This window comes from Chenopodium quinoa, unplaced genomic scaffold, assembly GCF_001683475.1.
Source record: "Chenopodium quinoa cultivar QQ74 unplaced genomic scaffold, ASM168347v1, whole genome shotgun sequence".
Lineage (NCBI taxonomy): Eukaryota > Viridiplantae > Streptophyta > Magnoliopsida > Caryophyllales > Amaranthaceae > Chenopodium > Chenopodium quinoa.
Window position 1 is genome coordinate 280,323 of NW_018743217.1, and position 25,350 is coordinate 305,672.

Sequence of the window (25,350 nt, forward strand, 5' to 3'; positions counted from 1 at the left end):
TTAGATATGAATATTATTTCTTTGTAAATGAACATTTAACTCTTTATAATTGAACATTATACCTGTTCTAGGCAATCCTTCATTATCTGACCTAGTGTCAGCATCAAATTTTGAACCAGTTGCTGCATCTAACAAAAAAATACAATTAATAATGAATATTTCTTCTTTGTAAATGAACATTTGACACTTTTTAATTGAACATTATACCAGTTCTAGAAAATTCTTCAATAATTTGTTCTGAAGCTGTTGAAGTTTTACCCACATCCATTTCTCCAGCTGTATTATAAATCATCATTATGGAGATACACTAAGTTAATAGTATTTACACATAATAATTAGAAATGAACATTTCTATTCAAGTTTATGTACATTATTTATTAAATAAATGAACATATTACCATTTGTTGAAATTATTGGTTGTTCAATTATATTACCAAGTGTTGAAGAGGTGGGCCCTGTTTCTGTTTTTTAAAATAAAGAAATTAGGACAATTTAGACCACAAATTGAGAATTTTTCATATAAAAATTAGGATAATCTCTTTGAGTTAGAATTTACCAATGGCTGGAGAAGGTGGAGTCAACCCCAAGCTGAAAGCTTTTCTGATGTCATATTCTTGTTCTTTTTCCTTTTTTTTTGGTCAATTTCTTCCCAATCATTTGCGTCTCAGTTGTTTGCTTTTCAGACCCTTGCATCAGATTCTTCTCAGCTTGTGCAAGTGCATTTAGGAAATCCTCACTGCCAAAGAATTCTTTATCTTGGCTTAGAATTGATGGTTCCCTAGCTGCCACCTTTCCTAACACTTCATCAACTTTTTTCACCAAGTCATTTCCAGGGAAGATGTCCTTTGCCTTCACCAATTTTGAAGAAAGCTTTGACAGGTTTGAACAAGTTGTATTTACCAGGAAACAAAATCATCCATGAAAACCTATATGAATGAATATTAAGAATTATGCAGGTGAACATTTAAGATGATACAAATGAACATTTATGTTAACAAAATTGATCATTTTATAACCTCAGGACTTTCTTCAACTTCTGTAGCAATCCTTGGTAGAATTTTTCCTCTCCCAAATCCCAATTCTAATTCAATCTTCAACCTCTCAAGAACCATGTCTCTATTACATGCAGATATGATAGGAAATGTTCTTGGAGGCCATTTGTCTAACTCTGAACCCTATCAAAATAGAACAACTACAAGAAAAAAGAAAACATGGAACAGAACATAAACAATACAAAAAGAGCATTTATTTAAATTTAAATGAACATTTTGTATCTAAGAATATACCATCAGAAATTGAAGAGGGCCTTTGTAGAACCCCTTGCCTTGCTGCTTTCTCCAATCAACATGACATTTGATAAGTGAGTCATATACAAACTGACACCAGTTCAAATTTTTTATTTTTTCTTTGTCCATAATAGAATAAAGAAATTTGAAATGGCATTGATTGTTTGATACACATTTCATCAAGCAGTTCACAGCCACTGCTAAAAAGTTAGTAATGAAATGTTCACTTGGTGGTCTGTTGTTGGTGAATTTATCATTTATGTATCCATTCACAATCTGCAAACAAAATGAACAAAACATTTATACTTTTGATCATTTAATGTATTTAAAATGAACATTTAAAACTGATCATACCTGACTCACTGATGGAGTTTTTCCCGACCATGATTTTCTCCATTTCTTCAGAAATTCTGCATATTCCTCACTAATTTTATCAGACTTTGGCTCAACAATTGGAATTTCTCCTGTAGGAAAGCCATAAACTACCCTCACATCCTCTACCTCAATTTCTATTTTTTCATTCTTTGGTAGTTCAAAACACTGGCTATTCTCTTCAAAACTTCCCAATAACCAATTACAGAACTTTTGATCAAGTTGAGGTAAACTAATGTCAAGAAGTGATCCTAACCCTATATCAACAACTTGTTGTTTTTGGGTAGGTGTCATCTTTTTTATCCATGCAATGAACTTCACATGTCCTCCTCTCTTTGAAGATTTCTCTTCCTCAAATTCATCTTCCTGTATTTCCTCAACTTCATCAGTTTCCATTGCTTGAACAATTTCAGTTTTCATTTTCTTTTTTCCCCTACCTTCAATCTTTCCTTCATCATACAGTACCATCTTCTGCTCCCCCTTTTCAGCCTTTGGCTTCACTGAATTCCCTTTCTTTGCCTATTTCTTCTTTGGCTTTACTTCCTCCTCTTCCTCCTCATCCTCCACCTCATCATCATCCTCACTGACAGGCTCTGCTTCTGCTCTGTAAACTGACTCTTCACTATCATCATCACTGTCAGTAGAATATTCATCAGTAGGATCTTGAGATGGTTCATTTGATGGTACTTCTTGTATTTTTTTTTCTCTTTCCAGCATTTTTCTTGGCAGGACTGACATCTGAAATTTAAATTTATGATTTTGTTAATGTATTGAAAATGTACAGTAAGCAAATGATAAAATGAACAAAATTGTTTTCTCAAATGATCATTCTATATATAGGAATTGAACATTTATAATATATCATTATATACCTGCTTTTCTTTTGCCAGCAACCTTAGAAGTTTTCTTCACTTCTTCGAGTTTTCTTTTTTCCACCTATATATTGAAATTGGAACATTAATGATATACCATCATAAATGATCATTCTATACATTAAGATTGAACGTCTACCCTTTTTGCCTTGGTCTTGTACAACTTTTTTAGCAGAAGCACCTGGATATTTTGTGGTTGGAGTAGGTGCTGGAAGATATTCAGCAGGAGCTCCTGCCATTTTTCTAATTGGAGTAGGTGCTGGAGATGGTGCATCAGCTTCCTTTTGAATAGGAGAAGTCCTTGTAGACATTCTTCTCTTCTGACCTATTTTTGCGGTTTCTTCAGCAGGTTCAACATCCTTCTTCTGACCTCCCTTTTCAGATTCATCTAACAGAACATCTATTTTTTTTAAAAAAAATTTACGTTAGTATATTTGAAAGTGTAATATTTATTGTTAAATAGAAAAGTATTATGATTACCTTGGCTCCTTGTAATTCTACCACTTGGCACAACAACAGGGCTTTTGTTTTTGTTTTTCCTTGCAACCATTTTGTATCTTGTTTTCATTTGGTTGACTGATCATTTTTTGTGATGATGGAGCTGTCTCCTCACTCATTTTTGTGAAATCTTTATCCACATCTTGATCTAGAAGATGAGTTTCATCCTCAATTTGAACAAAATCAGGTGCAATTTGTGCTGCATATGAAATGATCAAATATAAAAGATTAAATAAACATTTATGTAAATAGGATGACAAATGTTTACCATATACAATATAAATGAACATTTCAGATAATGAATATTACCTTTCTCTTTTGCAGTTAAATCTTCCATTACTTTAGACTTTTGTGTGTCTTGCTTTTGTCCATCTGTGTAATTTTAGTTAGTGAAATTTATTAATATTTTTGAACAATTATAATTATGAAGATTTAAAATGAACATTTAGTGTAAAAAATATGTACATTTTCCACTATTTACCTTCCAGATATGTTGTCTTTGGAGACTCATCTTCCATAGTTTTCTCTTTAGGGATTTTCTCCTTTTCAGGCTCTTTTTTTCCCTCTTGTCCTTCTATGAAAATTTAATTAGTTAAAATTTATATTTTTAATCTTATTGAACATTCAATATTATGTAGATCCAATATGAACATTTTATGTAATAAAAATGTACATTTAAAATTTTTTACCTTTGAGCTCTGTCTCCCCAGTTTTGTCTCCTACTGGCCCTTTTTCTTTCTGTTTCCCCAGTTTTCCCAGTTCACCTGCAAATAAATAGTATTTTTTAAATTGATAGTTATAATTATTAAATAAAAATATTCAATAAATTTGAACATTTACCTCTCTTGATTTCCATTCTTGCCTTTTCCATTCTTTTGAAACTTTCCATGGTTCTGATTGTTGATTGTTTGTACTTCCTGTAAATTTATGATACTGTTAAATAATTTTGAAATATCTACATTATTTGATTATATTAATTCACTAATTCAAATTTAAACATACTTTGGGTTTCTCTCTATGTCTACATTATTTGTTGCATCTTGTCCTTTAAGGTTATTATTTTCGATTTATTTTTTTTCCTTGTAGGCTTCTGTTGATCATCATCTTTGGGTTTTATGATAATTCATTAAAAATATGTTTGAATTCACAATTTTGATAACATAAATTAAAAATGAACATAGAGTCTAAAGAGAATGAACATTCAACTTATCTCAATGTTCACCAGGAGTATTCTTTTCTGTTTTGCTTTGCAAATGAACATAAAGTGTATAGAAAATGAACATTTAACTTATCTTACTTTTGGATAGGAGTATTCTTTTCTGTATTGCTTTTCCCTTCTGGTTGAACTTCTTTCAGTTTGCTGAAATCAATATTAAAAAAATTCTTTAATAAAAATGCACATAAATGGTACACAAAATAGACATTTATCAAAAATTAAATGAACATTATTTATTAATACCTTTGATCAACATCATGTTTGTCCTTTTCAGATATAATTGTATTCTGTTTTTGCTCCACATTCTTTTCGCTGAATATTGTATATATTCATTAATTAGAATTTGTATTATTAAAAATGAACAAATTATGTATGTAAAATGTACATTTATTTGTATACAAATGAGCATTAGTATACCTTTGATCCCTACTCTCTTTGTCAGTTGTGTTATGAGTAGCAAACACACTCTTTGTTGCATGAGTAGCAGAGATGTTCTCACTTTGTTCACTTTAAAAAATAGAGTTATTTTATATAACATGACATTAAAATATGAACTAATTTATACAATGAAGAAGAGGATAAGTTATTTTGGTATAAAGCTTTTATCCCTTATTGGTTGATTTGTCTCTGGTGGTCTTGATTTTGACATAACAAATTTCACTCGAACTTTTTTTTTTCACTAAAATTTTAAGAAGTACCTATTAAGTTTGGTATACATACACAATGTACAATGATTGCATATAAAACCATTTATTTTACACATATAAACTTACTTGTTTAAAGTGTATCTTTGATAACTATTACCAATTTCATTTTGTTCTATAACCTTCCTTAGAGTTAACGGTTCAGATTTTCCATCTCTAAATTGGAGTAAGTGTATCACTCTAAATGGCACATCACTACAATATAAATTAATTACAGGACATTAGTTTGAATGCATACAAATGATTATTCTCATATTTATATATGTGCATCTTGTTTCAATGAAATGTACACTTGTTATTTAAACCCCAATTAATACTCAAATGAACAAATATAAATATATGATCACAGCTATATATATAAATGAACATTATGAATATCAAATATGATCATGTACAATTATGTTTCAATAAAATGTACATTTGTTATTTAAGCCTTTATGAATACTCAAATGAACAAATATAAATATATGATCATAACTATATCTATAAATGAACATTATGAGTGTCAAATATGATCAAATACAAATAGCATATTAAACAATCATAAAACCAAATATTATCAAATACAAGTAAAATATTACACATGATTATAATATATATTGTAAATGATTATTTACCTTGGAAGTGGAGAGATATTTAAATCCGTACCAATTGACTTGTCAATATCTTTTTAAAGTTACAATTGGAGTCTTTTCGCGGTTTTTTTTTTCAATTTTTCTACTCTTGACTGAAGAGGTACATCATCATCATCATCGTCTCTGTTTTATTTAATAAATTGTTAATGTTTTAATTGATTCGTTAATTTTCAGTAAAATCTTACTACAATCGCAATAATATGAACAAAAATTAGGGTTCATACATAAAATTGAACAAAATTGAACAAAAATTAGGGTTCATACATTTTTTCAAAATTTGTCACTGATTTACTCGTCTCTGAAGTGTTCTTCTCCAAAGTCATACTACAATTGCAAAAAATTGAACTAAATTCGCTCTATAATTTTCATCGCAAGAAAATGAACAAAATTACTTACTCTTTGGTAACATTTTGCTCCGATTTTCCAGTTTCATCTTGCATGTTCTTCTCTAAAGCGTTTTTTTTTTCCAAAATCACTCTACAATCACAAGAAAATGAACCAAAATTAGGCTTCATACAAAAAATTGTACTAAAATCGCAAGTAAATGAACAAAATTACTTACTCTTTATCAAAATGTTGCTGCGATTGTTTAATTTCATCTCGAATATCAGACATTTGAAGCAATTATGTAGTGTTTTGAAGCAATTTTGCAATAATTTGAAGCGAATTTCGTTCCGATTCGACGGTGTTGATGAGAGAGAAACTCTAGAGAAATGAAGAAGATGGTTTTTAGAGAGAGAAAATGATTTGAAATGGATAGTTTTTTTTTTTTTTTAAAATGTATATATATATGTGGGGTAGGGGAAGTTATTTCCTAATTTACAGCAGTTACTGCAGTTAGTGGGGGTAGTTACTGTAGTTTGTGGGGGTAGGGGAAAAACGCAAAACGCTGCGTTTTGTATGGGGTGTTGGTTGTGGTATCTACACTGGGGTCTAGTGTATACCGATTATCCTTGTAGTCGGTGTTAAGTAAGCGATCTCGAAATTCCATCTACAGATAATCTTCATTAGCGTTAAAAAGCAGCGCGGCAAACGGACTATATTATCATACGCCTCCCTTATTTTTCCACCTCACTCTTTCTCTCTCCTTTCAACTCTGATTTCCATCTCTCTCCTTTTAAGCTTCTTCGAACTCATCAATGGCGGATTCAACAGAAACCACCATCAAAACAACATCCACAAATGAAGCGTCGGAAAGTTCTTCCGCCACTTCAGCTCCGCCGGAAACCTCTTCCGACACCACAATCCCGCCGGAAATCAAGCCGGCAGAAGTTAAACGTTCTTGGGGCGACGAAGTTGACGACGAAGAATTAGCCGTCGATCAGCTTTCAATCAAAGAGAACCAAGACTTGGATGAGCCTGAAGATTCCAACATTAAAGCGGTATATCACTCCGGATTTGATCTTATTAGGGTTTTTTGATTTTTGTTTTTTTGGGTAAAAGTTGAAATTACGGTTTGTTTATTGGAAAATTGTTGTGGATTAGGTTACAACGGGAGATACACCGTATACATCAGCGAAAAAATTTGAAGATTTGAATTTGTCTGAGGAATTACTCAAGGGTTTGTATGTTGAGATGCGATTCGAAAGGCCGAGTAAAGTTCAATCTATTACTTTGCCTATGATTTTGACACCACCGCACAGAAATTTGATTGCTCAAGCTCATAATGGATCTGGAAAAACTACCTGCTTTGTTTTGGGAATGTTGAGTCGTGTTGATCCTAAGCAGCAAGCTCCTCAAGCTCTTTGTATTTGCCCTACCAGAGAATTGGTTATTCAGGTCGGTCCGAATCGCTTTAATGTTTGATGCTTTCATCTTGGTTTCTTTCATGTTTTTAGTTTAGTTAAAGGGTTTGCACATTGTTTGTATTCATAGTTAAAGAAAACATGTGGTGTAATTGAATTGAAATAGAATGTAAATTCTCTACTTGCAGAAAATATAACCTCGAATTTTGACATCGTGCTTTCGATCAGTTTTATTTGCTGGGCAGTGGGCACAGCCTTTCAACTGATTACTGTTGGTAAAAATGGTTCTTTTCACATTAAAGAGAGTAGAGCAGGAAAAGGGGTCTTTTAATCGGATGTATGTAGAGTATATTTTCATTTTCATATAATACCTCCGTTCAAAAGTTGCACATAATATGTAACGGAGGTAATAGTTTGTTTGTGCTGTTTATGTCATTTTGATGATTAATCTATCAACTCATATATTGATTGTTATGGTCAAATTCCAGTTATCAATCTAAAAGGATTTATAAAAAAACTGGTGAGTGACGTAGTAGTAAGGGGAAGTTTATGTTAATTAAAGCATTTAAAATCATCTTCCGTATATTTTTTGTTGATTGCGTTTTTTCTTTTGCTGAAAATTGCTTGGTTGGATGACAGAACTTAGAGGTGCTGCAAAAGATGGGGAAGTATACCGGAATTACTGCAGAGAGAGCAATCCCTGAAAATTTGGATAATCCAACACATACTCCGATTAATAAGCGGCCTCCAATAACAACCCAAGTGATAATTGGGACGCCTGGTACAATTAAAAAGTGGATTTCATTAAGAAAATTGTCTTTATCTTATATGAAGATCCTGGTGTTTGATGAAGCTGATCACATGTTAGCTGCGGTAATTCTTTTTTATTGTTTTTTATGAACATATTTCTGTTAAACCTTTTGATTTGATGTGCTTGACCTTCTTGCTCATGAATTATGGCTTTATGTTATTATTTGTTAAGGTTCTGAATAAGAAAGTGAAGCTCAGATAAGTTCTCTTTATGTCCCTTAATTCTGTTAAGGCTTGTTAGGTGAAGAGGACAAAGCCTACCTCTAAAGCTGTAGAGTACACACTACCTGACATCATATAAGATGAAAGAGTTTGAAAGGTGATAGTGTTTCCATATGAAACAGCCCAATATTGTTTCTTGGATTGAAATATAGAGTTATGAAATTAAGCTTTCTAGTTAACCGCACCCTTCTTTTATTCATTTTTTGACAGTTTGCAGGGTTGAACAGCTAAGACTTGTCATATGTGTAGTTTTGTTGAAAAATTTCCATTAATAGGACAAGGTAGGTTACTAGAGATGCTCCTCTAAGGAACTCTGAGTTGCAAAGAGAACATGGAGAGCGTGCAGGTTGTTAGTACTTGATTGTCTTGATTTTGTTATTTACTGGTTCAAGACCATGGCAGTGTACTGGGTTTGGATTTGTATATTTGTCTTGACTATAAGCTTAGTGTTCTTTTATGTGGAGTGAAAATCAGGTGGGTTAATTTCTTCATGCATAATTTACTACCTCCGTCTCCGAAAGAACGACCCATATGGCCTAATTTTAGTCCAAAAAGAATGACCCATTTGCATTAAAATCCCCACCAATTTGCAACAATATTTGTGCAAAATTAGCTTCCCCATATAAAATTTTGTTTCCCTATGTACTTTTATTACTTTCTCTCTCTTACTTTTTTACAAAACTCATGTAAATTTATCTTTCCAATATACTTTTACTTCTTTTTATCTAACAATCTTAATACCCGCGAAATCAACCCAAATGGGCCGTTCTTTCGGGGACGGAGGGAGTAGAATTTACTATGGATAATATTTGTATTTTCACTTTTAGAAACATGAGTTAATTCACTTCTACCAGAATCCAAAAAATGAAATTTAATGAAATAAAAAGGAGCAAGAGAATTCAGTGTAGGCTGTATTCCTGCTTATAAAATAGGCAACTGGGGACTCCATTTTGTTGATCATATAGGATCATCTGATTTATGCAAGTGAATAGATTTTGTCGAGGCCTCAAGATGTATGTAACCTGCATGCTTTAACCTTGTGGTGATTGATGGTGTTTGCTGCCTTTTCAGGATGGCTTCAAGGATGATTCTCTAAGAATTATGTCTGATATCAAGAAAAGTGCTCCTAAATGTCAGGTTTGTTGACGATAATTTACTGTTCTCTTGCTTCTGATGTTTTCTTTATCTTTAATCTTGTGGGTGATGTAGTATTACAAGTTAATGAAAGTATGGTCTATTCAAGATTATAAATTTGTAATTGTTGTGCAAGCAGTGATCTATTCAAGATTTTAAATTTATAATTGTTGTGCAAGCAGTGAAATGTTCAAGGGGGAAGTGGGAAGGGTGAATTCTCTAGGCGATAGTTTGCTCTCTTTTTTCTCTATATTTAATTTTTGTCTAATTAATTATTGTTAGTTTGCTACCAGTTAAACCTGATTTGATTTTTTTTTGCATGCTGTTATTGAGTTTACTTGTTATAAGAATTGCTTTAGACTAATTTTCACTTAGCAAAGCTGATTGTGTCCACTGTAACTTTTTATTTTTGGAAACCATTTGTGTCCACACTCCACAGTAACTAACTTTATCTTTAATCTTTTTCTTCTTATTGTGAAATGGGTATCCACCTCTGTCTTACTACTTTTTCTTTTTTTTGGATTAGCTGACTATGTCAAAGTTCATCTTAAGCCTTTTGAGGGTTTTTGTTCTGCATGGGCTGTATAATATTATGTGCTTTGTTTGATTTAGTTGACTATTTTCATGATAATATTGATTCTATTGATGACCTATGAACAAGTCTGGTCAAAGCTCATTCACTAAGTAAACAAACGAGGGTGAACAAAAATTTTAGGCTTAATTAATAAACAAGCCTAACTTGAAAAACCATGTGCTTGAATAGGCTCGTGAACAACTTGATTGTGTTTGACTATGCACTTGTTCGGTTTGTTTATAAACCCTTTAAAGTCTGGTTCAAGCTCAAAATTTTAAAAATTAAAAATAGAATAATTGCCATTATTTTATTTTTGTTAGGAATAATATGTTATAGTAAATATCACCAGTATACCCAATGTACATACTTTCTCCCTTTTTTTAGATGTATCACAATCTATAAATAGAAGTTTCAATTTAGGTGCATCACTTTCCTTTTTAGCTGATAAATTCTCTCTTATATCACATGGGCCCTCTTTATTTTTTCTCACTATCTCTCTACTTCAAAATTGCTAGGAGTGTAAAAAGTGACGTATCTATAAAACAGAAGGAAGTATTATGCATAGAAAATCCTAGATTTAGGGCTTTTAGGGTAGGAAAAATGAAAATAAATGACATTAATAATGACAATACTAACCTGCATCTCTCAATTCATGTGACATTTGACTTTTTTGCATTATTCATGTATGCCTTTGACCTTAATTTAGTACCTATAATATATTAAGGACCTTTTTGTTATAGAAATATCTTATATGTTCAAAATACTGTTAAAAATAACACTTTTTATGTACCGTTCTATGTAAATACACCTTATATCTTGACACTGTTTTGTTAGGGCTTTGTCGGTACCATTAAGTGTCGAGTAATTAAAAAGAGCTTATTGGTACTAACAAAACTTGGGATTCTGATTGTTGCCAAAAAAAGTAGCCTAATTGTTACCTTACTAGTGCCAACTAAGCACTATGTAATTCCAAAGAGGAGTGGTGCTATGACATAAGGTGTTTCATCACGAAACAATATTACGTGACATATTATGTATTTTTCTTACATATTTTTGGAATAAGGTATTTGACAAATAATCATGTGTAAAAATAAATGTCATTAATTTAATTATTGTTGGGTTGATCTTGATCATATTTTATAACACCAACTTGTTATAATTTTGTCAAAATACAAGTAAAATGATATTAATGATAAAAGTAGTATATGAGTAGTGTAAAAAAAATGAAATGTTTCAAAATTTTGAAAATATTGGTTAGTCAATGACAGATCTAGGAATCTGATATAGACTGGGCTGAATCCATAAACCTTGTTCAAAAGTTAACTTTTGATTTGATTTTTATGACAAAGAACATGAATAAAAAAAATCCTAAAAATAACTTTTGATTTTACAGCAGAGAATAAAAATGAGAGATAAAAAATATTTATAACTCCTTTAACTACTAAAAAAGGGCAAAAGAAAAAACAAAAAGATGACCATCAAATGGAATAGAAGACATTTTTTTAAAATGAGCAATAAACTAAGTAGGTTACTACTGTACTTGCTGGTGTCAAATTTAGACCTAGTCATTAATAATGTATGCTGAAACCAACTTAGCCAAGTTATCTTTCTTTAATTTCGACTTTTTATTTTAAAAAAATTATTTAATAGACATTGCATCTCAACTATTACCTCCGTTTCATATTATTTGCAATGATTTGACATACAGTAGAGAGGAAAAATGTCTAATCGTTGCAAATAATATGAAACGGAGGTAGTATTTTATATATTTTTTGGATCATGAGGCGGGCCATGGCCTCTTTTAGCCACCGTGGATCCGTCCTTGGGTTCGTAATAGTATGAGATGTTAAAACCCTTTCCCAAAAATACTAAATTGTATCATTGAGTCTTGATTTGAGGTCATATCATTCATTTGTTTGGACATTGAATTCTATGTTGCTCATTTATCGTATTAAAAGCTTGTTTAGTTTGATCTGGAACTTGGATTTGTAATGAGCTACTCGTTCGACAGTCTCGAACAGCAAAAAAGCTTTAATTAGTCAAGCTCAAACAAGAAATTTAAAAGCTTTGTTAAGCTTGGTGGAGCTGGGAATTTTTTTTTTTTTTTCTTTTTATCAAATGTTGCTTAAATATGCTAATTCTAGGGATAATTGTTTGGCTTTCATGTTGTAATTGTATCCACATTCTTTTATTTTCTATATAATAATTAAAATACATGTAACTATGTGTTGACTATTTTCTTCCACATGACAAATTTTTCCTTCAAGGTGTTGCTGTTTTCTGCCACTTTTAGTGAATTGGTGAAGCAGTTTGTTACAAAAGCAATTTCAGATTACAATCAGCTTTTTGTCAAGAAGGAAGAACTATCGCTGGAGTCAGTGAAGCAGTTTAAGGTTCGCTGCCCGGGTGAACTGGAAAAAATTCAGGTTGTTCGTGAGAAAATATTGGAGTTGGGTCAAAAGGTTGGCCAGACCATTATATTTGTGCGTACAAGAAACAGTGCCAGCTATCTTCATAAGGCGCTTGTGGATTTGGGTTACGAAGTTACTACAATTCAAGGTGCTCTTATTCACGAAGACAGAGATAAAATAGTGAAAGAGTTCAAAGACGGGTTAACTAAAGTGCTGATATCCACTGATGTTCTTGCTAGAGGCTTTGACCAGTCACAGGTGAGTGGTGTTATATATATTTATCTTATATTTTGTTGTCTTTATGCACCATGTCATGTAGGGTTCTTATTTATTCCATGGTGTAGGTCAACTTGGTGGTTAACTATGATCTTCCAGTGAAATATGATGATCAGAAAGAGCCTGACTGTGAGGTATATTTGCATAGAGTAGGACGAGCAGGACGTTTTGGGCGTAAAGGTACGTTTGTAATATGTTTTTCCTCATGCTCCTTCATTGCTTTAAATGTACTTGTGTCTCTATTGTTATTTTTCAGGGTTTTGTGTATGAGCTTGTTTTCTTTAATGTGCAGTCTTATTATGTATGGATTTAATAAGGTTCAATTTGTCACAGCAAAATAAATCCTGTTGATTGTTGGATGTATAATTGTTACTGTGGTCATATTTATACCATCTTCCACTTGTGATGGATATGGTGTGAAACTTCTGGTTGGATATTGATTTAACTATGGGGCTAATTCAAAGCATATGGCTATTATTTTATCTATATTGCAGGCGCAGTATTCAATTTGATTTGTAATGAAACAGACAATATGATTATGGAGAAGATTGAGAATCATTTTGGAACTAAAGTAGTTGAGGTAATTATAATATCATATTTTATATTTTTGTATTCAAGATTTTGGTTGAAATTTTGCTCCAATGTTTTCACAATATTTCAAGTTCACAAACCATAATTATTAATATACATGGAAATTTTTGTGTCATTTCAAAAGGAATTTCCCAAAAAGGAATACGTGTCATTTAATTTGAAACGTAAGTAGTATCAAATGGGGTCTTATTAGATTGGTAGTAATGTGTGTTTTCAAATATGTAATTTCATTTTTTTGTTGGAAATATTCATGTCGTACATTAAAATCTTGATTTTGCCCTTTTTTTTGTCCCTATTTGTATCTGTATACATATCTCGGTATCTCTAATGGTGCTACACTGCTACTTGGCATGGATGGCAAGTGCTCATATATTAAGGGTGATTTATATTCATTTTTTAAATTGGGAAATAATGATGTTGATGGTATCCTTTTATTACTAGTCCCATTTACACGCTGTAAAACATAATTAATGTGGAAATTCTCTCCTTGTTATGGATGATGTATGTTATCTATTCTACTTGTACATTAACACTTTCTTCATATAAGAGCAAGAGGTGGCTGGCTTTGCACACACCCCTTCCTTCCCTGTCTTTTCAACTTCTATCTATGGTGAATTAGTTTTATTTCGTTACGTTGAAGTATTGAGGCATTTACTTACATGTCATGTTACCTCGTGCAGGTGCCTGATTTTAGAAGTGAGGCAGACTTTGAAGCAGCTCTTAAGGAAGCTGGTTTAGTTTGAGGTTTCAAGAGTGCAGTTTATTATGAAGAAGTGGAACTATAAACGATACCACCAGTGAGAGTTGATTTTATACCGATTTTATATTTTGTACAATAACTTATTCGGTCTAGTTCTTTTTGAGGCTATATGTAATTTAGTGAGTCGAACAGTGAAATCTCTCAGTTGGGTTATTGGCTGCATAATTTTCATGTCTGTGTTCTTAGCTTTAAGGAGGATATATCCAATTGAGAACACAGATGAAATGCAATTAAGAAGTGGCTATGAAATATCTCCTCTAGTAAAAGGGACTATGTCTACTATTGCTGGAACTTTAGCTTTTGGGGTCTTTGGAATCGAAATTGTATGTGTACCAGTTCGACAATGGATTCGACAAATATTTTTTGATAAGTTAATTAATGTCCAAAATGACTTCTAAAATCCCCAAACTAAATACTTATGACTCCATACTAGTAAACATATGAAGTGTTCAATCAGATGACCGGGGCTGCAGTATAATACAGCCAATGAGCAAAGTGATGAGCCATTGTTACCGCCAGGCTTCAATCGTGTGCACCTAGGAAGACAGGAAGATGGTTATTCTACCTGGCAGTTACGGGGTTCGACCAATCCTATACTTTCCATGGAGGAGGCAAGTATGTAGCTGCTTCTGTGGCGGCATGCCGGCATTACAGTGTGAACCTTGGGCATGCCTAGAAGTGCTAAAGTGGCCTCGAGCCAAGGGCAAACATGACGTTCTCATTCTTTCTGTCATTGTTCGACAACCTACGAGCCATCCAAGGAAATGACATTTCGATTCCTTGGACGCTGTTGTTGGACCCTTTCTAGTGTTTAAATAGAACTTTTGTTTCTTTGCTATTGTGTAAAAAAAATAAAATAAAAAGAAAAATAAAAAGAAAAAGAAAAAAGATTAACATTACAAAGGTACTAGATCACCAAACTCAAACGAAATCTAATCCAACCATCAAATAATTTGGATTGAAATGCAACCATATTGAAAGGATGTCATTCAATACTTGAAGTGACCCAAATCGATCCGAGAACTAAAGAACATGTGATACTTGTATGTAGGAGTCGGCCTATTGTAGCACATGTGAAATTGACATTAAGTGAGACAAGGGGCAATCGTCAACAAGTCTTATTAGTTTATAAGATAACCATGATTTAATTCGTGAAGGTTACTCCCTACTCACACTTCGTGACATTTGCATGCTAACGTCATATAATACAGAAGGATTTGGGGATGGTGGTATGAAATTGAATTAGGATGACAATTCCGCCCGTATTAACCTCTACTTGATTCTTATTGCGACATTTATTATTTGCAATTTAGAAAAACACGCAAATTAGTTGTTCAATTTTCTCGAAACTAGATTATGCTGAGTTAAATAAAAAAATAAAAAAAAAACCTTTCTAAAAGAAACGATTCTCTCTTAGAAAAAGTATAAAACCCTATATTTTTTTGGGAAATTCTCAATGGTACTCTTGTACTTATTTTTTTTCTCAACGGTAAACTCTTTTTTATTTTTATTTTTTTTTATCTATGGTAATCAATAATAAGCTAAACTAATTCAATGGTAAATATATGACATTAATCCTTTAATATTAGCCTAACTGTAGTTAACTTAAGTCAAAAAGACTAATTTACCCTTAAAAATCACTTTTCCCTCCAAATCAGATTGCCCTTTTCCTTCCTAAACCAAAATCCCCAATTCTTTTCTTTATAAACCCTAGAAACGGGAATCCCCAAATCAAATTTTCCCTGTATTTCAATTCTTTGCAATTAAGCTAAGTTTCTCAATGAAATTCTGTCGTTCTTCTTCTGTTAAGGGTATCACCATTGATGAGAAGCTTGATTGGGTGAAGCATGTCCATTGCTACTGCAAACCATCTCAGGTGGTTGCTGTCATGGTTTCTGAAACGACGAAAAACCCCCACGAAGGCTGTTTTACAAGTGCAGGTCTTGCGATTTTTTTACGTGGCTGAAGGAGGAAGATGTAATTAGGTCGGGGGAAGAATTAGATGTTGAACAGTGTCCCATTGTTGCTTCGAATGAAAAGGTGGATGGATTGGTGAAGTATGTTAAGGGAATTGTTAACATTGGTCTGATTATGTACTTTATTATGCTAGTTATTGTTGCAAACCGAAATTAGGAAGATGTAATTAGGGGTAATTGTTGTAGCCCTAGTTTCAGTCAATTAGGTGTTTATGTATTCCCTAATTATGTACTACTTTCATATTGAATAAAAGTTCAAGAATTTCCCCTATTTTGCATTCTATTTGTTTTGCATACACAACATTGAAATTATAGATATTGCATGCTATATAACACATATGTGAATGACCTGATTTGATTACATTCAAAGTATCAGAGAGATACCAAAATCAGCATATTAACTAATGTTATCCAAAAACATCAAATTGTCATACAACAATGTCATCATTAACTAATGTTGTCCAAAAAACATGTCAGCATACATAAGCTGATATCACTAACTAAATATGTTCAAAATAAAACCAAAAACATGGTTTTGAATGCTGGAACTAAGGAACAGGATGGGATGCAGACACACCAGTCTTAGCCTTCTTTGCTCTTGGAGATGTTCTTAATGGTTGAGAAGAAGATGCAGGTGTTGGATCTGGTTGGCTTACAGAAACACCTTTTCTCTTAGGGGATTCCTTTTTCTTTGATTCTGCTGTTGTTGCTATCAAACTAACCTTCTCTTTTCCTGTCATTCCACCCTGACATGTCTGTGCATTGTGGCCAAAGGTTTAGCATTCGCTGCACCTTACAATTTTAGATCTTTTGCCTTTGGCTTGCTCACCCTCTTCTCTCCTTCTGTTTCTTGCTGGTCCGCCTATTCCTCTCTTCATCTTGGGTGGGAGAATATCAGGGTACTGACTTTGTGACCATTGCTTCACATCAGGGATTGCCTTGATGGTGTTTCCATAAGTCAGCTTGTACTTGGTGATGGAATAACAATCACTGACATACTTATGAGGGTTATCATTTGAGTGTAAGATGGCCCTCATGGCATGCTTACATGGCAAGCTAGTCAACTGCCATGCATTACAAACACATGTCCCTGCCCTCAAATTTACAGGCAGCACTGATCTCCCATCCAACACCTCATATTCACCTTCTCCACTTACTAAACTCTTGCATGATCTTGATTCTTGGCTAATGACTTGGAGTCTTCTGACTATGTTTGGACAGATATCACCTCTCCATTTTTCACATGCCTCTCTTCTAGTAGCCATCCTCACCATGGTGAGTCTCCTCACACCTGTTGTAGCATAATATGCAAGTGCATGATGAGTTTACAAGTGAAAGCATACAAGTAAAAGCACTAAACCAAAGCAAGTAAGCATATACTACCTTCAAGCAATGTCATAACAGGTTTATACCTATCAAGGCCTAATGTTGAGTTGAAACTTTCAACAAAATTTGATTTGTTGACATCTGACTTTATGGATGGATTAAATGCATGTTTAGACCAGACTGACTATGGTCCAAGTTTAGAAAATCACTCCAAAGCCAATGGATTAGCCTTTTTCAAACGTCCCATAGCCTTTCTAAAGGTGAAAGGGTTAAATGCCCAACAAGCCAACCAGAACAGTGAGAACATTAACAAACCAAGGAACTGTGGCTTGAAGTTTTTCAACAAATGTTTACAGCAGTACCTCCTACCCACTTTAGGCCATAAGTCTTGAATTGCAACCTCAATTACCTAACAATAATATATAGTAGACACAAGTTAGTTTACATTACTTTGTATGAAATATATGCATAAAATGAACACTAATGGACAAAAATCATTACCTTCTGCCTGTCAAAGATTATACACCACTCATCTCCTCTCCCACTATCTTGTAAAGCATTCTTCATATGCCATAAAAAGAACTTCCAAGTTTCAGCATCCTCTCCTCCCATAATTTCCCAAGCAACTGGAAAGATCTCATTATTACCATCTAGATCCATAGCTGAAAGAGCACTCCACCATAATGCCCTTTTAGATGAGCTCCATCCACCCCTATGAGACTTCTGCACCCAGCTTTTAGCCCATCTAAAGAGGCTTTGAATGCAATGAATATACTACTAAAAGCCAAAGGCTTTTCTGGATGGTTTGCATCATTCCAGGCACAGAATGCCAAAGACCCTGGGTTTAACTCTTTGATCACATCACAATACATGGGCAGGTCTTTGTATGACACATCATGCCTGCCATGGATCTCCTCAAGTGCTTGTGTTCTCACTCTGTATAAATGGACTGAGCCATATTGACCCCATATCTCTGGAACAGTAGGTCATTCAATGAATATGCAGGGATGTCATTATTTGCCCTGATGTCATCTAATAAGACTCTCTTTTCTCATTTGCAATCCACCATGGAATTTCTGATCTCAACACCTTGGCAAGTGTGCTCTGAATTCTCTATGGACTTAATAGCCCATGTTGTTCCATCTGGCAGTAGGGATGCATGTAATCTCCAACTACAGCTCATATCTAAGTGTGAGACTGAGTACCTAAAGTTGCTTGCATAGTCCACAATCACAGCAAAACCACATTGTATGCAATAGTCCCTAACAACATCTCTCAAATGCTGCTTATCTGTGAACAACTGCCATGGCTTCAAAACAATTTTACCAAAGCCCTCATCCTTGTATACTTCCCCATTGTTGTACAACTTTGCAAAATAGTTGTCGTGCTCATTTTCACATTCAAACACAGGCTCCTCAAATGGATCAAAGCCATCCTCAATCAAAGGACCATAATCATCTCCCTCATTCTCATCTTCTGTATCCACACTCTCATCAGTGTCTTCATCTTCAACCTCAGGTGGGTTGTACCCTTCATCATCTTCTTCATCATCTTGCACACTCAAGGTCTAGTCATTATCATCCCTAAGGCTAATGGCCAAACTCCCTCTACTGCTAACAACCCCAGAAGATGCATTATGCTCACTGCCACTTGCACTGCTACTAGTAAAAACTCCATGTCTCTTAGAAATAGTCCTAGGAACTCTCCTCTTAAAAAATACTGACACTCTAGAAGATTCAGCAGACTCTCTTTCATGTGAAGTTTTATAGTCCTAGCAAACTCTCCTATGTTTTTAATATGTTGCAACAGTGATTGGGTTGATGGGTGAGGTGGCTGTGTTTGTTGTGTAAACAACTAAGATGGTGTAGGTGTGTCCAGTTCTTCAATAGGTTGCTCAATAGGTTGGTTTGGATCCCATGGAGTGGGGGAAATGTTAAACCAATAGTCAATTGCACCAACCCCACCTCTACTTCTTCCCCTCCCTCTCCCTCTCCCTCTCCCTCTACCTGTCTCAATGTTAGCCCCCCTACCTTTGCCTCTCCCAGCTCCCCTGCCTCTCCCTCTAGCAATGCCCCTCTCTTTCCCTCTACCATTTCCCCTACCTCTTCCTTTGCCTCTTCCAGTTGTAGTCCCTAATTGAGTATCAGGTTCCCTATCACTCTCATTCTCTCTATGAGGTGAATCCAGAATGTCATTGATTTTATCATCTATGCATTGATTAATGGCATGGTCAGTTTGCTCTAAATCATAGTCATCCACTGGAAGTTTACCTACAGATATCATATGCCTCTCAAAGTCTTCTTTAGACACAACCTCAGCCTCTACTAACTCAGGTACACTAGGCTTTCCTTTCCTAGGTGTGAGTTTACATTTACTGATAGCCACAACAGGTTCAACAGCAGTTGGTGACTTCCCTAACATAAGTGACCTAGCAGCTTGGACCATCTTAGTATACTTACCAACTGTTCCTACCCATATGTATATCTCCTTCTTCTTAGGCACAAGACTAAACATTTTCATTAATTCAGCATCACTTAAAAGACTAACATGCTTCATTTTAAACACATATGCAAATGTAGGGTGTTTTGGAGTTTTCATATTGCCCTTAGTTGCTTTCTCCCAGTACTCTATAATAAGATCAATCAAATTTGCCTTATCAATGTCCTCAACAACAACAGACACATCTTACCCATATATTGAAATTGTAACACAACATTATCACCACTACGTGAAAAAATGAATTTGGCACCAGTTCAAACCCGACCTAAGGCACCGGTTTGAACCGGTGCCTATGTGGGGGGTGCCAAAAAGGGGTTTAAAAAGGCACCGGTTCAAACCGGTGACAAAAATCAAAATTGGCACCGGTTAACCGGTGCCAAAAAGGCCCACAAAAAATTATTTCAAAGCTTTTGGCACCGGTTAACCGGTGCCAAAAAACCCCCAAAAATCAATTTTTTTTTTGTTGTCGTCATTTTTCACTTAAAAATCAAATTGACTAAAATAAATAAGAACAACAACATATTAATCGAATATCATTGAATATAGCCGAAATTTACAGTATATAATCAAGAAAAAATTACAATATACAAATTATAAAATTAAACAATTATTACAACATATAAATAAATAAAAAAGAACTACAATATAAATCAAAAAGAAAATATTACAACATCACAATAAAAAAAACCCAAACATCTAAATCAATATTCTTGATTCTTGATTCTTGATTCTTCAATTATGTGCAATATTTTGGGCCTGCAAAGCAAATAGTAATGTATTAGCTGCGAAATTAGTTAAAAACCCAGAAATTAAAAAAAAATCGAAAAAATTAAAATCGAAAAAAAATTAAAACGCAGAAAATCGAAAAAATTAAAATCAAAAATTAGTTAAAACCTAGAAAATACAGAAAATGAAGAAAAAATTAAATTAAAACCCAGAAAATCGAAAAAAATTAAAACCCAAAAAATAATAAAAAAAATCCAAAAAAAATTAAAATCGAAAATTAGTTAAAAACCCAGAAAAATATAAAAAAAATCCAAAAAATTAAAATCGAAAAAAAATTAAAACCTATTAAATCGAAAAAATTAAAATCGAATATTAGTTAAAACCCAGAAAATCGAGAAAATCCAGAAAATGAAGAAAAAATTAAATTAAAACCCAGAAATTCGAAAAGAATTAAAACCCAGAAAATTAAAAAAAATCAAAAAAAATTAAAATCGAAAATTAGTTAAAATCGAAAAACAAATAATAATCGAAAAATGAATCAAAATCGAAAAACAATAATAATACCCAGAATTGAAATCGAAAAACAAAATCCAAAAATGAAATCGAAAAACAATTACCCAGAAATGAAATCGAAAAACAAATACCCAAAAATGAAATCGAAAACAAATACCCATAATTCGAAGAAAAATAACCCAGAAAATCGAAAAAAAAAACCTATTAAAATCGAATAAAAATGAACAGAAATCAAAAATAATAATCAAAATAAAATAAAAAAAATACCAAGAAATCGATTGAAAGAAGTGAGGACGGTGTTGCATGTTGGAAGGAGATGAGGGAGAAGGAGATGAGGGAAGAGAAATAGAAGGAGGACGGAGAAGGAGGACGGAGAAGGAGATCGAGAAAGAGGAGGAGAGGAGAGAGAAAGAGGAAGAGAGGAAGAGAGGAGGAGAGAGAAAGAGAAACGGCTAAATGAGCTAATGTGTTAGGGTTGGGGGCTTTTATATGGGCCTTTTTTTTTAATATTTAATGGCACCGGTTCACTTCAAACCGGTGTCCTTTTATGTTTTTGCCACCGGTTTGAAGTGAACCGGTGCCATATATCCTGGTTCAACTTCCCACCAAATTTTAAGGCCATTTTTGGCACGGGTTTGGACTGAACCAGTGCCAATTAGGGGGTGCCTTTTTGATTTTTTCTACTAGTGCACCCATTCTACAGCAAATTTAAGAAAAACATGTATAAGCATAATACCCTACAACATCAAGTTCAATAATCAAGTAATTATAACAATACAACCCCTATAATTAACACCATACACATCACAACATTAATTCTACAAAATTAATCAATAAAACAACAACAACAGTAGTAGTAATTCACTAATACCCTACACATTTACAAAAACAGAGCATACAACAAATTAAATCGAAATAAATGCATATCTGACTTAGGATCGCACCTTAAATGGTATAATTCTCCCAAAGATCGAACCTTGCTGACAATCGCAACCTCTTCGAATCAAATTCTCCTCCAAATTCACACAATTTAAACGTCAATAGCATAATCCAGATCCCCCTCAATAATTCGCAAACCTCATAAAAAACCCTAATTTAATTGCGACTAAATAATCGTTGATAATAACCTAAATTTTTCAAAGATCTTGGAGACACAAATTTTGGGAAGAATCGAATTTGCAGATGAAGCAATGAAGAACTCGAATGAAGATGATAAAGTTCTAAGGTTTTAGTCAGACCTTTGACAAGACAAAATTGGTTGAGTATAATAAATGGGGGTATTTAAGTCATTTTATCTTTTCCCTCCCATTTAAACATAAACCACAGTTAATTTCACCTAAAATGCTTAACTCAAGTTACCATTGAATTAGTTTAGCTAATTATTGATTACCATAGATAAAAAAAAAGTTAGTGTTTACCGTTGAGAAAAAAAATAAGTACAAGAGTACCATTGAGAATTTCCCTTTTTTTTATAGCTTTTCTACCGGATTCCGGTCGTACTCCCCACTAGCAAATCTCTTGCGCTACAAATTCACGAGGAGGAGGGAACAACGATAGACTTAGGTGCAGTTAATCTTAGCGTAAAGGATAGTAATCTAGAGTTAATGTTGATTGGTAAGATTCTCACGAAAAGATCATACAATGTTGAGGCATTTAAGAACACAATTACGAATGTATGGGCACCTAAAATTGGATTGACAATTAGGGTTTTTAGTCTTAACCCTACGCTGTTCCAATTTTTCAATTTTCCTACAAGGTTTTGTTATTTATTGACAAAAACTATATACAAATACTTGGCTAAAACCTTAAATATTAGGGTCACTTGTTTAAATGTTGTTATTATAAAATAAAGGTCGTTATAGTAATAAAACAGGTCACTATGTTAAATGAAGGTTATTATGTTAAATAAAAGTCATTATTTTAGATCTATTTATTTATAATGAGACTTTTAACACGCTGGTTAATATATATAATAAAGATCACTATGTTGAAATTAAGGTCACTATATTCAACGTAACATATTTGCACCAAAAACAAAACTTTTAACATAACATATGTTGGCACATGTAGACCTCAGGTACAACATAATATTACCCCGTACATAAACTAGGTCCACATAAGTTTTATTTAGAGTTGATCAAAGGTGGCCTGTCTCGCTCACTGATCACCTCTATTTTATTGAAGGTCACTAATCTCACTATGTTAAAATTAGAATCACTGTATATTACCTAATGTCGGTGGACACGTGTTAACCTCAAGTAACACAATAATATTACTCAAGGAAATTACAGTTTAATAATTAAACTAGTTTATTGACATAACAAATGTTTGGGTATATGAAGTTTAAGCGTGTTAATTGTCGTAGACGAAGGGTACAAATCCCTAGCTTCTAAAAAGTTGAGAAAATTCTTCAGAACAGTATACGAACATTTATACCCCTTAACAATGCTTGTTTACGTATTTTCCCTCATTAATGTTAGGGCCTATTCTGATTGACTGAACTGAATATTTTATGAGAGAGGAAAATTAAGAAGTGAACTGAACTGAACTGAACTGAAAATAATCTGAAGAGAACACGCCCTTATTTGACTTTTTTTTTTGAACTAAGAAAGTCCTGGTTAATCGTTGGGATAAACAAAATTTATGACATAAGATTAAATCAAAATAACTCTCGGACATGGCTAGATTTGCCGCGTAAACTTCACTAGTACTCACTCCATATTTTATTACTTGCTTCACTTTATTTTTGTAGTAGTATTTTATTGCTTGCTTCATTTGCTTTTTTTTTAGAACTTTTAATAATATTTTACTGTTTTCCTCCCTACTAATGGTCCCTTCACATCATGTTTAATATTTTCTCATTCTCTTTTCCCACCTATACTCACTTTTGCTTTTAAAGATCTTATATATTCAACCAACCTCACTTCCATCATATTTTATTACTCTGTCCGTCTCATAATACAATGTCTCTTTTCATTTTTGGATAGCCCAAAATGCAAAGTCTGTTTCTATTTAAAGATTGTACTTTTTGACATTATTACCCTCTTTTAGATGAATTGTCATTTTTTTTTGTACTTTTAACATTAATTTCCAACATTTTCTCTCTACAACTATCTCTTTAATTATTCCCAACTACATTTTTTTGTTCTCACTATCTCTCTCTAACCCACATGTTCTAATTAGTTTTAAGGAATTTTCAACTTGTTTAATTCCCGCGTAAAAACCCAAAGTGGCATTGTATTATGAGACGGTGGGAGTAGTATTTTTACTATTACCTCCTAAAACTCCTCTGCACAATCACACATAGAGAAATAGAGAAAGTAATAAAATACGAAGAGGGTATTTCAGAACTTTTATCAATGGCCCAACGGGCACATGAAGTGAACTCTACAATCTGGACTACCCTACTCCTGAAGCACTGTGAGCATGATACTCCAGGGTCAAACGACGTTGTTTTGTTATCACTTTCTTCTTCCCTGTTTCCCCCCTTTTTCTTCCTGCTATACTTTGTTTCCTCTATTTTCTTTAAATTTATGTGAATTCAATCAATTCTTTCTTCCAATTGCAACTTTTGTAAATTAAAAACAACACTAATTTAAAATAGAAGAACATAAGATATGGTTTATTTGAATATCACATGTTTAAAACAAAATAACAATAGAATTTAAATAAAATAACATCAATTTGTATACGAAGTAATACAAAGTTTTACCTAAAATAACACATAACTTGATAACCGATTAACTTAAACTTCTACTAAAAATAACATAAGATATTAAACAAAATAACAATAACTTAACTCAAAGGTTAAGTAGAATAATAAAAGGATACATTAAAATAACAAAACAATACAAAGTTAGGATTTCATTAAAATAACACATGATAAAAATAAATAACATTAGACTTAAAACAAACTATCATCATTTATGAAACAAATTAAAATATGGTGTTTTAGAAAACACGAAATAATTCTGCCAAACCAAATCTACTTCCAACGAATAAAACAACATGTGATGATTAGCCCAAAATAACATTAGCCTTTAAGTAAAATAACATTAGATATTAAGCAAATAACATAATTTAAAGAAAATAACAACAAAACACAGTTTAGGAATATAGATATGACTTCACAATCAAAATAACATAATATTCAATGCTGAATAACACAAGCCTATAAACAAAATTGATCAAAATAACAACAACT

General features: G+C 33.1%; 4 protein-coding genes and 1 long non-coding RNA gene across 5 annotated transcripts; 1 reads left to right on the top strand and 4 right to left on the bottom strand.

The window, feature by feature from the left end:
* Positions 1-1,016: 1,016 nt before the first annotated feature.
* LOC110734675 lies at positions 1,017-2,587 on the bottom strand. The gene is made up of 4 exons (XM_021914816.1): positions 2,531-2,587; positions 1,641-2,396; positions 1,287-1,562; positions 1,017-1,192 (listed from the first exon to the last, which is right to left on the bottom strand). The coding sequence occupies exons 2-4, from the start codon at positions 2,124-2,126 to the stop codon at positions 1,163-1,165; spliced, it is 792 nt and encodes a 263-aa protein (XP_021770508.1). The 5' UTR covers positions 2,127-2,396; positions 2,531-2,587; the 3' UTR covers positions 1,017-1,162.
* LOC110734666 (nucleolin-like) lies at positions 2,178-3,092 on the bottom strand. The gene is made up of 4 exons (XM_021914807.1): positions 3,011-3,092; positions 2,628-2,930; positions 2,531-2,538; positions 2,178-2,396 (listed from the first exon to the last, which is right to left on the bottom strand). Exons 1-4 carry the CDS (start codon positions 3,078-3,080, stop codon positions 2,178-2,180), a joined length of 600 nt encoding a protein of 199 aa, XP_021770499.1. The 5' UTR covers positions 3,081-3,092.
* A 3,499-nt stretch (positions 3,093-6,591) lies between these two features.
* LOC110734682 (DEAD-box ATP-dependent RNA helicase 38-like) lies at positions 6,592-14,519 on the top strand. Its single transcript, XM_021914821.1, has 8 exons — positions 6,592-6,965; positions 7,069-7,362; positions 7,968-8,201; positions 9,432-9,497; positions 12,336-12,737; positions 12,824-12,935; positions 13,250-13,335; positions 14,027-14,519. Exons 1-8 carry the CDS (start codon positions 6,723-6,725, stop codon positions 14,087-14,089), a joined length of 1,500 nt encoding a protein of 499 aa, XP_021770513.1. The 5' UTR covers positions 6,592-6,722; the 3' UTR covers positions 14,090-14,519.
* A 3,094-nt stretch (positions 14,520-17,613) lies between these two features.
* LOC110734667 lies at positions 17,614-19,085 on the bottom strand. The gene is made up of 5 exons (XM_021914808.1): positions 19,053-19,085; positions 18,498-18,975; positions 18,246-18,381; positions 17,910-18,153; positions 17,614-17,817 (listed from the first exon to the last, which is right to left on the bottom strand). The coding sequence occupies exons 1-5, from the start codon at positions 19,083-19,085 to the stop codon at positions 17,614-17,616; spliced, it is 1,095 nt and encodes a 364-aa protein (XP_021770500.1).
* A 1,328-nt stretch (positions 19,086-20,413) lies between these two features.
* On the bottom strand, positions 20,414-21,676 carry LOC110734676. Its single transcript, XR_002513870.1, has 2 exons — positions 21,414-21,676; positions 20,414-20,663 (listed from the first exon to the last, which is right to left on the bottom strand). It is a non-coding gene; the product is annotated as an uncharacterized LOC110734676 (long non-coding RNA).
* Positions 21,677-25,350: the final 3,674 nt, after the last annotated feature.

Coding starts and splice junctions, on each gene's coding strand:
- LOC110734675 (XM_021914816.1), bottom strand. CDS start 2,126: ATGGTACTGTATGATGAAGGAAAGATTGAAGGTAGGGGAAAAAAGAAA. Junction 1,563..1,640: donor AAACTCCATCAGTGAGTCAG/GTATGATCAGTT, acceptor TTTTGTTTGCAG/ATTGTGAATGGATACATAAA. Junction 1,193..1,286: donor GCCCTCTTCAATTTCTGATG/GTATATTCTTAG, acceptor TTTTTCTTGTAG/TTGTTCTATTTTGATAGGGT.
- LOC110734666 (XM_021914807.1), bottom strand. CDS start 3,080: ATGGTTGCAAGGAAAAACAAAAACAAAAGCCCTGTTGTTGTGCCAAGT. Junction 2,931..3,010: donor TAGAATTACAAGGAGCCAAG/GTAATCATAATA, acceptor TAAAAAAAATAG/ATGTTCTGTTAGATGAATCT.
- LOC110734682 (XM_021914821.1), top strand. CDS start 6,723: ATGGCGGATTCAACAGAAACCACCATCAAAACAACATCCACAAATGAA. Junction 7,363..7,967: donor CCAGAGAATTGGTTATTCAG/GTCGGTCCGAAT, acceptor GTTGGATGACAG/AACTTAGAGGTGCTGCAAAA. Junction 9,498..12,335: donor AAAGTGCTCCTAAATGTCAG/GTTTGTTGACGA, acceptor TTTTCCTTCAAG/GTGTTGCTGTTTTCTGCCAC.
- LOC110734667 (XM_021914808.1), bottom strand. CDS start 19,085: ATGGAGTTTTTACTAGTAGCAGTGCAAGTGGCA. Junction 18,382..18,497: donor TTCAGAGCACACTTGCCAAG/GTGTTGAGATCA, acceptor CTACTGTTCCAG/AGATATGGGGTCAATATGGC. Junction 17,818..17,909: donor TAATCTTTGACAGGCAGAAG/GTAATGATTTTT, acceptor TATTATTGTTAG/GTAATTGAGGTTGCAATTCA.